This window comes from Nestor notabilis, unplaced genomic scaffold (assembly GCF_000696875.1).
Source record: "Nestor notabilis isolate BGI_N333 unplaced genomic scaffold, ASM69687v1 scaffold24591, whole genome shotgun sequence".
Taxonomy (NCBI): Eukaryota; Metazoa; Chordata; class Aves; order Psittaciformes; family Psittacidae; genus Nestor; species Nestor notabilis.
In genome coordinates, this window is record NW_009916392.1 from 9,716 (window position 1) to 23,060 (window position 13,345).

At 38.6% G+C, this 13,345-nt stretch overlaps 1 protein-coding gene across 1 annotated transcript in view; it reads left to right on the plus strand.

Annotated features, from left to right (window-relative positions):
• Window positions 1-204: 204 nt before the first annotated feature.
• PTCH1 (patched 1) overlaps window positions 205-13,345 on the plus strand; it is a gene marked incomplete at its 3' end in the record, with an annotated part of 30,956 nt that continues 17,815 nt past the window's right edge. The window contains exons 1-10 of the mRNA XM_010024558.1: window positions 205-404; window positions 1,770-1,839; window positions 1,952-2,043; window positions 3,546-3,744; window positions 4,379-4,500; window positions 6,401-6,548; window positions 7,299-7,430; window positions 7,723-7,878; window positions 8,485-8,583; window positions 9,939-10,064. Coding sequence (XP_010022860.1) covers window positions 274-404; window positions 1,770-1,839; window positions 1,952-2,043; window positions 3,546-3,744; window positions 4,379-4,500; window positions 6,401-6,548; window positions 7,299-7,430; window positions 7,723-7,878; window positions 8,485-8,583; window positions 9,939-10,064 — 1,275 coding nt within the window. The remainder of the gene's footprint in view (window positions 405-1,769; window positions 1,840-1,951; window positions 2,044-3,545; window positions 3,745-4,378; window positions 4,501-6,400; window positions 6,549-7,298; window positions 7,431-7,722; window positions 7,879-8,484; window positions 8,584-9,938; window positions 10,065-13,345) is intronic.

Consider the following 13,345-nt stretch of genomic DNA (forward strand, 5'->3'; position numbering starts at 1 on the left):
TTTAGTGCAGTAGAGGCAATGGTATTTTAATGAGGAACATGGGAGTTTTTGCAGTGTTACTCAAGTAATAGTTTTAGAGGTAAACTGTGATCAGTTTGAGACCAAATAGCCCATGAACATGGTCAAGTTTTTCTGACAGGAGAGTGCTCATCAAGTGAATCCAGTATTTTGCAGTCACTGGCTAATAACAAAGCTGTTGATATTTATCCATCAGTTGGTGGACGAGTGAGTCGGGAGTTAAATTACACACGGCAGAAGATTGGAGAAGAGGCCATGTTTAACCCTCAGCTTATGATCCAGACTCCACAGGAAGATGGTGCTAACGTACTAACAACAGAAGCACTCCGACAGCACCTTGACTCTGCACTTCAGGCCAGCAGAGTACATGTCTATATGTACAACAGGTAAGGGAAAAAGCAAAAGTTTTCTTACCATGTCTAACAGCTAAAAAGTGGGTGCATGCTTCCCTCCATCTATTTTTGAACAGCACTTCAGAGTCTTTTACTTTGGACTGTGTTTTGATTTGAGTATCACTGGTTTCTGATACTTGACTTTGTGCCATCATAGTAGTGACAAGTTGGATTTCAACAAATAAGAAGGAGTAAGTAGTGTTGGAAGAGACTGTGAGAATGTACCCCCATGAGCAGTGCTGCAGTATCCAGCATTGGTCTTGGTAAAGGAGTAGCATCTGTGGTCTTAAACATAGGACCTTCTGGATAGGATTCCTAACATTGGAAACTCTTTCATACTAGAATTGAATTCAGTTGCTGACACCATCATGAGGCACATAACGGTTGTGATCAGCAGCACAGGATACTATCCATCTTGGATATAAAGGGAAATGCAGATGTGTGAGAAATGGCTGTGGGTGGAATAATAGCTGTTTAATAACATAGACAGTAGAGTTGGCCTTCAGAGTGTCTGTGTGTGCAGCTGAAGGTTGGAAGCTGTGTGTGGTCCAACAAAAAATAATAAAGGTGCACCTTAGCAAGGTACCCGCTTTAGGCTAGTGAGATGTCTCCCTGAAAAGTGGTTCCTCCGGGGTTACTGATTACATGATGATCTGCCTAGGGGTGCTGCCTGTGAGGTATGAAGCCCCTGTCTTTCAGCCCATCTTTTCAGCACATCCAGCTGATGCCTCAGTGAACTAATGCAGAAGCTCCAATTATGTTTAACACGGCTCCTGCCTTCTCTAAGGTGTCAGAAGTCATGGCAGTGGAAGTTGACACATAGCTGAAAAAGGAGGGCAGAAATCCTAGTGGTTTCATTTCTTCTGTGTGTGTCTGTCAGCTGGGAATAGTCTAGTCTTCTGAGCTGGAGCTGGCTTCTCTCTCTCTTCTGTCACTGAGTAGCATCTTAAGTCACAAACGGTCTCATTTATATGAAGATAGATTTTTGTCCCTTTAACGTCTGTTGACTAGGCTGAACATCCAAAAGCAGCTCCATTATTTTTAATGAGTTTTACAGAAAGTGTGAGAGTAACTGAAGCAAGTGTCTTGTCTGTAACTACTAAAAGAAAGGTCTTTCCTTTTTTTTTTTTTTTTGGTGAGGCATTTTCATCTGTGCTGAATAATATTTGCCTTAGTGCTTTACTGCTTGAGGACAATATGTGTATATGAGTTACAATTTGAAATGTCTGTTACATTTTAAAGAGAACTTTTCAGTAATAGTGTAAGAAAATGTCCTGCACTAGGTACTAAGAAGGAGAAAAATGACAGTTACAGTTGAACCCAGGACAGAAAAAACCCCGTTCTTTGTATTTCTTACAGACAGTGGAAATTGGAACATTTATGTTACAAATCAGGAGAACTCATCACAGAAGCAGGTTACATGGACCAGGTATGTGCAGTCAGCATTTAGTTACAAGATTTGTCTATTCTCATGATTCAGCTTGTGTTGCTTTGATTATATTCTAGTATAACTGTGGTTTTCCCCTTTTTGATTTTGACAGATCATAGAATATCTTTATCCTTGCTTAATTATCACCCCTTTGGACTGCTTCTGGGAGGGAGCAAAGCTACAGTCAGGAACTGCCTACCTTTTGTAAGCATGGTTTTTTATGACTTTCTGGTCTGACTGATTTTAATTGTATAACTGTATGATTTTTCAGTTGCATTCCCATTGTTTACTCAGATACTGGTTTAGCAGAAAAGTAAAAGACAAAGTGTAGTGTCTCTATAGAAAATATGCATGGATTTTTTTTTCTTTTTTTTTTCCCACTGAACAAAGATTTTCCTGTTTCTAAGAGATAATTTGTAGGCATTGATTTAAATCCTACCTTATTTTTCCCTTTCTGCTAGCATGCAAAAAAATTTTTCTAAATTCAAGCTTTAAGAATTGTGTGGGTTTTGTTTTTTGGTTTTTTTTGGTTGGTTTGGTTTTTTTTTTCTTCCCTGATATAAATTTGTTTCTGGTGTTTGCTTTGGTTTGGTTTGATTTTGTGTATGTACCACCCCTCTCTCCCTTCACCTTCCCCGCCCCCCCAAAAAAAATTGATTGGCTGGGAATTCCTAAGAAAATGTCTTGGGTTAAATCTCAAGTCTTCCTGAGGACTAAAGAACAAATCCTTTGCTTATAAGATCATTAAAGAAACCATATAGTATCTTTTATGGGTGGTTTCTCACAGTTTACAAGTGTGATATTATATGCCCTGAATCCTTTAAAGAGTTAATTGTTAATCTGTGCAGGCATTTTCTGTTAATTATGCAAGAGTTAGCATTTGAGTTATTGTTTCTGTCCTGGTTTGCATGTCTCTGTAAAAGCAATTTGCAATGGCCATCTCCTAACCTTTAGTGTACAGTTTTAGATGGGGAAATAAGGGGGTTTGTGTTTTCTGGTTGGGAGATTCAGAATAATGACTTAAGCCTGGTTAAGCAGATACAGTGTGGTTTGAACCACAGAATAAGGCAGCCAAAAGCCTTTCTAGTCTGTCAACATCACAAATTCAGAAGTGGGGGGTGGGAGACCTGACAGCAATAGTGGTGACAGCCATGGTAGCAGGAGAGCTTGATGGTTGATAGTCAAGCTGCCAGGGCATTTGAAGGAGCGCAGCATTGTTACAGATAAACAAAGATCAGTTATATTGATTGATTACATTTGCAAGATGATTATTAGACTAGCAAGAAGTAATCTGATACTATGAGAAAGGTTTTCTTTCCTCAGCCCCCACTCTTTTTTCCTTTCTCTCCTCCCCCCCTAATTCTTTGAAGCAGCAGTTGGCTGCTTTTTTGTTATTTAGGTGCTTGATGATTTGTTTTGCTTTGCTTGTAAATGGGAAGTATTTTTGACCTGTGGATATTCCACAGTTCTTTTTAAGAACTGAGTATTTTTGTTAAAATTGCAACTGGTCTGCAAGAAAAGTACATAAACAAATCTAATTAAAGCATGCCTGACATTTTATGAAACAACATTATAAGAAAAAGGTTTTAATTTGTAACAGAAAATAACTCAATTATTTGTGCAAATATGAATTTTAAAAGTATGTTTGTTTTGGTACTTCTTTTGTCTTTTCTGTGTGTGTCATTTTTTCCTGGTTTCTCTTGCAGAGGGAAGCCTCCTTTGCAGTGGATCAACTTTGACCCCTTAGAATTCTTGGAAGAGTTAAAGAAAATAAACTACCAAGTGGAGAGCTGGGAAGAAATGCTGAATAAAGCAGAGGTTGGTCATGGTTATATGGATCGACCCTGCCTGAATCCTGCTGATCCCGATTGCCCAATTACAGCTCCCAATAAAAATTCCACCAAAGTAAGTTTCCTTGTCCTTCTGTGTATCTTTTCAAGGGTGGCCAGGGTTGGGAGGGAGAGAGAGGAGAGAAGAAGGTACCATTTTCTTCCAAGCAATATATAGTTTGTATTCTTGAGTGATAAATTCTTTCTGTTCCTGTTACATGCTCTTAGCCCACAGTCACGAACTTTTCTTCATTCCGTGATGCAGTGCTCGATCCCATGTATTTGGAGTGAGAGTACACTTATCAGCTACTGGCTGGGAATGGCAATGCAGTGGTGTGGCACTTGAGCAAACCTGATGCCTTAGATAGACATAGCCACTTCTGGAATATGGCTGATAATATACTCACGCAGCGCAGCAAAGCCTTCTTTAAAAATAGCACCAGTTTTGTTAAATTTTGTGGAGAATTTAAAGTCACAGACACCAGTTTTATGTATCCGTTTATCAATCACTTCAGACTGTGGAGAAATTAGTCTGATCATCAAGTACCCACCTGATCTGTTCAGTTTGATTTGTTGAAAACATTTCTCATTGTAGACCTCCTAGATGGTCTTTGTAATAGTGTTGCTCTGGTACGCTGGGTGTTGAATTAGGGTATGAGTTGTTCTAAAGATATGAAACTGATTCATTTTTTCTTTACAATTTTTTCTAGCCTCTTGATGTAGCTCCTGTTTTGAGTGGTGGATGCTATGGACTGTCAAGAAAATACATGCATTGGCAGGAGGAGTTGATTATAGGTGGTACGGTTAAGAACAGTTCTGGTAAACTTGTCAGGTAAATGTTTAAAGAAAATGTCAAGAGTTTTTCTTTGTTAGAGTTTGGGTTTTGAGGTATGGGGGAGGATCATGCAAAATCTACTGCCCTTCATGAATCCTAGTTTAGGAGGACATACCTCACAAGAAAGAACTTGAAGGAGTGATTAGGTAGTTTAAATTTAAGGAATAGTCATTGCTTCCTGCTTCTAAACTCAGAATGATAGTGTACATTGCTCAGGAAGAAGGCTTTTTCTTGGCAGTTTTGTTTATAGAATGCATGTTGAACAGTGTTTAAAGCACTGAACACTTTTGAGCATGTTTTAAAATACAATCAAAGGAAAAGGAGGAGAAAAATAATTTGGGTAATGTGCCATTCATTTGACTTCTCAGAATTCCAAAACCTCCACTGAACTTTTTGTTCAGGATCAATATAGAGAAAAGTCTATTTCTGTGTCCCTTCATCTTGAACAAGTTTTGAGCTGGCATTTAAAACAAAGCCCTTTGTTTCAGACTTCTTGAAGAAGTCGTGGAACATTGGGTTTCAGTGGGGGCAAAAACCTGTGAAATAGAACTGTTCTGAAAAATGTAGGCCATACTAAACTAAATGAAGTGTGACCAGCAGGTCAAAAGAGGTGATCGTGTCCCTCCCCTCTGCTCTCGTGAGACCTCACTTAGAGTACTGAGTGCAGTTCTGGTGCCCAGCATAAGAAGGACATGGAGCTGTTGGAGCAAGTCCAGAGGAGGGCCATGAGGATGATCAGGGGACTGAAGCACCTCCCATATAAAGATAGGCTGAGAAAGTTGGGGCCTGGAGAAGAGAAGGCTGCGTGGAGACCTCATAGCAGCCTTCCAGTATCTGAAGGGGCCCTACAAGGGTGCCAGAGAGGGACTATTCACCAGGGACTGTAGTTGTAGGACAAGAGGTAGTGGGTTCAGACTAAAGCAGGAGAGATTTAGGTTGGATATAAGGAAGTAGTTCTTTAATGTGAGGGTGGTGAGGCACTGGAAGAGGCCAAGGAAGTTGAGAATGCTCCATCCCTGGCAGTGTTCAAGGCCAGGTTGGACAGAGCCTTGGGCGACATGGTCTAGTGTAAGGTGTCCCTACCCATGGCAGGGGGGTTGGAACTAAATGATCTTAAGGTCCTTTCCAACCCTAACTATTCTTTGATTCTGTAATTCTTCCATATTTAATATAGAGAACTTTTACTAGAACTTTTAATGTGAATGTTGACCTTTTTTTACATTCACACTAAACATTGGTAAGTTTTTCAACAAGTAGCCAAAGCATGTATTTTTAATGAAAGTATTTTTAATGAAAAATAAAATAGTTCCTTAAGCTTCTGAAACTACTGGGTACAGTTGCACACTGTGGAAATTCAGGATGGATAGTGGTTGCCATTGTGTACTCTTTGCAGATTGTCAAGCATTTGGTTGTCAGGTTGTCCTTGCAGGTTGGTTGTCAGGAATTTAATCTGGCATTTGTCTCCAAGGGTTGAAAAAGACCAAGGTCTTCAAATGCCAAATTGCCAACGGCATTTACAAGATCTTGTAGAAATAAGTGTTCCTGCGGCATCCTGACAGTAATCTGTCTATCAATCAATCATGATCTTTATAACTGATTTGTAGGGTTACATTCTTTGCTCCTGAAACTGATCCTATTGCAAATAATGGCAAAACTCTCATTAACTTCAGTGAAAACAGATTTAGCCTCAGTACTTGCATAGACCAGTACAGCTGCACCAGATTCACAGTAGAATAATTATGCTCTGTTCAATTTTAATACAAACATGTGCCCTATAAAACAAGAACTCATGCAAGCTCCTGTGAGGGTCTTATTTGGGAATTGATGTCATGAAAATAATTTCCTGAAAATGCTTGTTTTATGCCTCTTTCTCCTCTCCCTTCTCTCCATGTCACAGTGCCCAGGCTTTGCAAACCATGTTTCAGTTAATGACTCCTAAGCAAATGTATGAGCACTTCAAGGGGTATGAATATGTTTCACATATCAACTGGAATGAGGATAAGGCAGCAGCAATTCTGGAAGCCTGGCAGAGGATGTATGTTGAGGTAAAGTTGAAAATAACCTAGATATCATACTATGAAGTCCTGCTAAGATCCACTGGCTTCTGTCACAGCTTTTCTTCAAGGAAGATGCTTAAATCAGAACCGAGTCATTGCCTCAGTTTTTAAGCTGTTTCCCCACCTCCAATGAAGGAGCTACTTATTATTCACATATAAGAAGCCATGAAAGTTTTGCTCTTTGCTGTCTGGGAGACTTCTGCTTTGCTGGGGCTGAAAAGGAACCGAAGAGTTAGCTGGCATTAAAATCTTTTGGTTGGGGTGGTTATTCTAAAAGTATCTGGAAAACATTAGCCAGCCACAGCAGCAGCCCTGGTGGGGAGGCTGTGTGACAGTGCCTGATCTCTGTGTCCCAAGCTCTGACCTCTGCTGCGCTGCTTCTGACCTCTGTGAATGGCCAGGCAGGGAGGGGGAAAGAGGAGTACTCCAAAGAGATTGCTGGGCTTGGGCTAGAGGCAAAACTCGTGCTGCAGCAAATGCATGGTGGAGTTACGGAAGGAGCGTTCAAGTCAATTGTTTGGAATGGACTGGGAAAGCAATAGCCTTTCCTGAAAGATGCAAATTCATGTCTCATAATCAATAGCTTGCAAACACATTTGTATAGCATCAGCATAATCTCTGTGTAGGGTGAAGGCTTTCGCAGGGACATTGAGGCTGAAGTAGTTGATTTCAGATGCTGTAGAAGATGGTAATAAATTTTTTCTTTAGTCACATCAAATTTTATTTTTCTTTTCCTAGGTTGTTCATCAAAGTGTTGCACAAAACTCTACTCAGAAGGTGCTCTCCTTTACTACGACCACCCTGGATGACATCCTAAAGTCATTTTCTGACGTCAGTGTTATCAGAGTAGCTAGTGGCTACCTACTAATGGTAATAAAATAAATGTATTTAATTTCCTCTGCTAGTAGAGCAGGGATTAAATAGTCGATTTTATTGTTACCAGTCAACAGTCCAGAACATTTTAGATATATATAAAATACCAACTATGGTTTGTAAACTTGTCTCACGTGTTCCTCCGTGTGACATCTGTGATGTGTCTGTTCTACTTGAAAATGTTTGTAAGGGTATGTATTTTGGTTGATAAGAGATAGCTGTTAGAGAAGGATCCATTCTAACATTTTGCTTTTTTCCCCTCAACTTCTTCCCCCTCCCCTTGCTTTAGCTTGCCTACGCCTGTTTAACAATGCTGCGGTGGGACTGTGCCAAGTCTCAGGGTGCCGTGGGGCTGGCAGGAGTCTTGTTGGTTGCACTCTCAGTGGCTGCAGGATTGGGCCTGTGCTCATTGATTGGAATTTCCTTTAATGCTGCCACAACTCAGGTATTTAGGAGACACAAGTCTGCTGTTAAATTACAAGTACTCTGTTGATAAATGAGCACAACTGAATCTTTAAGAGGTAAAAAAGCTGCAAAAGTATTTTGGCACTAGAGTTGTGCCTTTCTCCCATCTAATAGCTTATACCGTAAGAAATTACGTGGTCATGCTGTTAAATGATACTAAAAAGGCAGGTATTATGCAGTTTGTGTAATTACTAGGTTCCAGGTTATTTGATTTTTCTGTTCCCAGTATGAGTGGAGGCATCCAGTTGTACATAGTAAGCTGTAGGTTTCATCTTTACGTCTGAATATATGAGGATGTTTAAATTCTGCAGATATTTTTACTATAACTTGAATTATTATCAGATATTCCTTGTCTACCCCAAAACGGAATTATTTTTGGCATACCTGTAAATGGTATACTGCAAGTTCCTCAGCAGTATTCCAGAATAAAAGTTAATAGCTGTATCACATCCTTTGATTTTCATGTTACCCTTGGATTTGTGTATAGTGTAATGTAAGTTGCTTTAATTAGCCATTTAATGGCTAGCTGCATGGCAGATCATAAAACAGCTTTGTTGTTTTTTGTTTGTTTTGTTTTTCCCTCAAGGTTTTGCCTTTTCTTGCTCTTGGAGTTGGTGTAGATGATGTTTTCCTTCTGGCACATGCATTTAGTGAAACAGGGCAGAATAAGAGAATTCCATTTGAGGTAATGACAAATGGGGATTTGGGGGAAGATAAAACAAAAGATGTTATGTAGGAAAATATAATTGTATCCAGAATTAATAAGTAGTGATTAAAAAATACCTATCTTTTTTCTCAAAAGCTTTTTCTAGGGTCTGGAAATTCTTATTTCTGTCAAAATAGGAAATAATGGCAATACATGCGATCATAGAATGTTTTGGAATGTTCAAATAATTTTTTTTAATAGTGTCTTAGATTTATTTTGTCTTGAAATTTAAAATATATAATTGTCATATAAAGACTAATTTTCATAATCCAAATTCTGCCCAAAATTTCAATGAAAGTAAGTGTAAAGTTAGGAACAAACTCAAATATAAGTCTGACAAATGATAGAATGCTTTCAAGGGAAGAACACAAAAATCTTAAGGCGGAAAGATGGAGGAGGACAGCTTAGAAAACAAATATTTATCTTTTTTTTTGTATCAACTGCTGGCTCTACTTATTTGTTATGGCCTTAAATTCTAGTTATTTTCTATATTTTTTGGGGGTTTCTGTTCTGGTGTTTCTAACTAACCACCACATTTCAAAGTGTAACATATTAATATTACGAAATCTATGGTGTCATCACTTTTATGATTCTTTCCTTTTATTGACCTTTTTACACTCAAAAGTTTCATATCCAAACAAACTACAAACCATTTAAAAGCAGCGTATATTTGTTGATTCTGTTCCGTACAAGCAGTGTCTTCCATGTGCTCTTTCCAGCTAGTTTGGCGTGCAGGCACTACAACCTCACTCTACTACAACCTCCATATGCTTCAAAATAGCCTGGTGGGTTGGGAAAGGTCATGTGTTTATCTTGATTTCCCTGTGGTTTTTGTGTGTGGTCCCTGGGTTTGGGTTGGGTGGGTTTTTTTTTGTTTTCTTACATAGTTCTTCAAGATGCATAGGTATGTTATGCCTCCATGCTTATTTTGTCTGAAAAATGGGAACACCAAGTGGGACTAGTGGAAAATGCATCCTACTTAATTACAGATGTATTTGATATAATGTCAGTTCGATAAAATGGATTTGATATAATGCCAGTGATATAATGGGTTTATATCAGATATAAACCCATTTAATTTTGTATTCTGAATCAGCTTTGATAATATTTTCTACCCTCAAACAGCATGAGCACTTCATGTGCCATCTGCTTTTCTCCTGAACATTATACTTAGTGTACTGTTTATTCTCACTACTCTCAAATGCATACTTGTATTCAGAATTTCACTGTAGCAATTTTTCACTGTTACCATGTTATATGTGTAGGATGACCCCTTCATTTGCAGGACATCACCTTATTCACCTGGCTTTTAAGATACATCATTTGTTTTACAGGACAGAACAGGTGAATGTTTGAAGCGAACAGGAGCAAGTGTAGCCCTTACATCTATCAGCAATGTTACTGCTTTCTTTATGGCTGCCTTAATCCCTATTCCTGCTTTACGAGCATTTTCACTCCAAGTAAGTTTATACGCTCTTTTGTTGGCTCTTATGCATGGTACCATCATGGAAAGCCAAAGATGATACCTGTTAACGGTGGTGTTGAAGGTTGTGTTCAGGGCTACTGCAGTTCACTGAACCAGTGTGTGTGATCACTGTTTACCATAGATCTGGGTGATAACAGCTGCTGTCTGCCTTTGTTTCTGCTCCTCCCATTTCTTGTGCCTGCAGTCTCTTGCATCCTATTGGCAGGTGAAAGAATACTCTGCCCCATTATTGGGTTGAGTGCAAAAACCAAGATGTATGTAACTAAGAAGAAACAATTCTCCAGAAAGATTTGCATTACTGTGCATTGTAACATTCCTCAGTATGAATTTGATCTTTCATTCATGTTTGTCGCATTTGCTGCTCTTAAAACCTATAACCAAAGTACAGTGACAGCAGCAAATATGCATTTGCCATGTTAATTGTAACTGCAGCAGTTTGTACTGCCTTACTTCCAATGTAATTTTAACAAACTTGGAGAAAACTTGAAGAATTTTACGTTCCAACTGCTTTGAGAGAAAATGTGAATTTTATGTGCTGAACCATGTATTGCTTGCCCTACCTTTCTCTTTTTGTCTTCTTGTATTCATTTGTGACAGTATACCTTCAGGAATATGAAATATTAAGGATGTTGGAGAAAGCTTTCTTCTGCAAGCAAGGGCTCTTCGAAGGAAGATTTGGGAGTTCCTCCCTGACACAAGCAATTTATAGCGCTGTCTGACCCTGGTGCAGAGCAGGCAAACTTACTTTTTCGGTAGTGATTTTTCCTCTGCTGTAGCCTGGTTCTCCATCATTTTTCATTCTTCTTGAGCCCTTGGCTACCCAGAGGAAGCAAGGGCTGCAATTTTTCTTGATACGTGTGGCAGTTGTTGTTTTCAAAGATTTATGTACACGTGCATTAAGCTGTAAAATGGTAAACTGTTTGAGATTGCAGTTATGTTACCAATAAGCATTAATAATTTGTTTACCACTTTCTCTCAGTAGGCAGTTTCATAGTGGATAATAAAAGAAAGTAAAAGCCTGATTGATTTTATGCATTTTTTAGCAGATACCTGTGACAGCTAAGACTAGATTCTTAGTCCTGAATGGTTAGCAATATTTAGCTCTGCTCATTTGCCAAAAACCTAGATGTCCATTCTTGCGGGACACATGACAGTGAATTGTTTATTATATGGCAAAGAACAGTGCCAATGTGTGAAATATTTTTGAAGTCTAAGACTTTTTCTGTTGGAAGAAGTTACTCATGTCTTCTTAATCTGTGGCACAAACACATTCAAGATGTAATTTAAGCAGCCAACAGGCTACTAGAGATCTTCAGTATGAATCAATTGTTCAGCCTAAATGCATTTTATAAGAAGTATCCAATAGTGATGGGCCTTTTTGTCCTAATTGCATTGCTAACCTGTTGAGTGGGAGCCACCAAAACCTATTCTTCCTTATCTGATGAAATTTTGCTCAGCCTTTCTCTGTTCTTGCTCTTCACATGACATGTTCATCATGTTCATCAGAACATGACAAGTTGCCTTTGGAACATACATGGAGACAACAGCTATAATTGTCACTGTAATCTAAGTGTATGTTAAATATATTTCTCTAAAGTCTTTCTTTCTGCCTGCTGCCAACCTGTAGTCTGAGTCAGGGAAAGTTCAGAAAATGAAGTCTGCATAGCAAAATGACAAACAAAAGGTTTCCAGTGAGATTTCAACATATTCATGTATGAGCATGTTGATATTATTCGGAATAAAACATCACGATCAAAGTCCTTTTTAAGGCAGTGATTAATATGGAATTTATGTGTAGGAATGTTTGGGTGTCCAGAAATTAATGTTTGAGTTGCTCAATCTTTTTCTCATATGCATCTGTAATTCATCTTTGCTTGCACATAGTAACCCCTTACATGTATATAAGAGGTGGAAAAATGTGCAAAAAAAAAGAAAAAGAGCAGATGGAGACCTGTAGTAAGGATTTACTAATGATACAGCAATATATATAACTGATATGTAGATAATTAACCACTAAAACAACACCCTTTGTTGTTAGAAAGGGACACCTCTTCCTTGCTTTGCCTGTCTTCACCAGGTAAAATCAAAATCAGGTGGTACATTAATCATAACATTCAGAATCAGATAACCATGGCAGATTTTGGTAGGTGGTCTGTATTTCTATATGGATTTCTTTATTTACAGTCTTCCTCCCTCTGCCTCTTACTCAGGCTTGTTTAAACAAGAAGTCCTTGCAGTCTTTGATAGCTTCCTAGCAAGACTTAGAAAGCAATGAAATAGTGCATTTACTTTTCACAGATGCTGCCTTCTTCTTAACTAGATGCTGAATTTTTAACAGATGGGCTTAAAAAAAAGGATTGCTCTTGACCTTGTTTTGCTCTTCATTCACTTTTCTTGAGACATTGCAAGATATTTGTCAAAGTTTCCATAACTTTTGAGGCCCAGTATCTGTAAAGTAACCCAGCTGCTGAGGGAGGATAAATGGTTTCCTGCATCTGCAAACCCATCTTTTAGTTAGAAACTCGCATTTTAAATATCAGTGCTTTCTTCTTTCTCAGCTTCTGTTCGTTTCTGCCAGCTAAAGCAGTTCATCGACACCTCTGAGTTGTTAATTTACTTTATGGAACTCAAACACTGCAAGTCTCATGATGTCTTAGGCGTTTCCTATGGTTAGCTCTTGCCAAGTTTTAAAAAATGGAAGTCCATTGATTGATCCTTTCTGAAAGTGAAGTTTTTAAAATTAATTCCATAAAGCAGACAGGGACTATTTTAGCTTTTTCATATTGTTTTTTTCTATTATTTGTTGATCTTACTAGCTCCTTACTTAAGCAGTTTTAGGCCTGAGTTGCTGAACACATCCCACATACTGAGTTACAAGAATCACCTGTAAGAGTGCTCAGGACTTCGAAGGAGTAGGTCTTGAGTTTTCAGATGTGTTTCATTTCTTAAAATTGTGGCAGAGGAAGAGGTTATCAGCGAAATCCACTGGAAGTTTTTGAAGTTTGTAGTAAGAATGTGTTAAACATAGCCCTTTGTTTTGAGTATAAATGAAGGAAGGCAGGGCAGAGCCAGATTATTCAGACACCATTATGGAATAAATTCTGCCAGGGAAGAGAAGGTACAGCTTCACAAAAAGTCATCTAATTCTTCTTTCTTACACCAGAAACTTCCTCCCCTAACAGCAGAGGAGTGGTGTGGATTCACTAATGAGCAGGCGTGGAACTTCTCCCAATAAGTTTTAGCAGTAACTCTTTC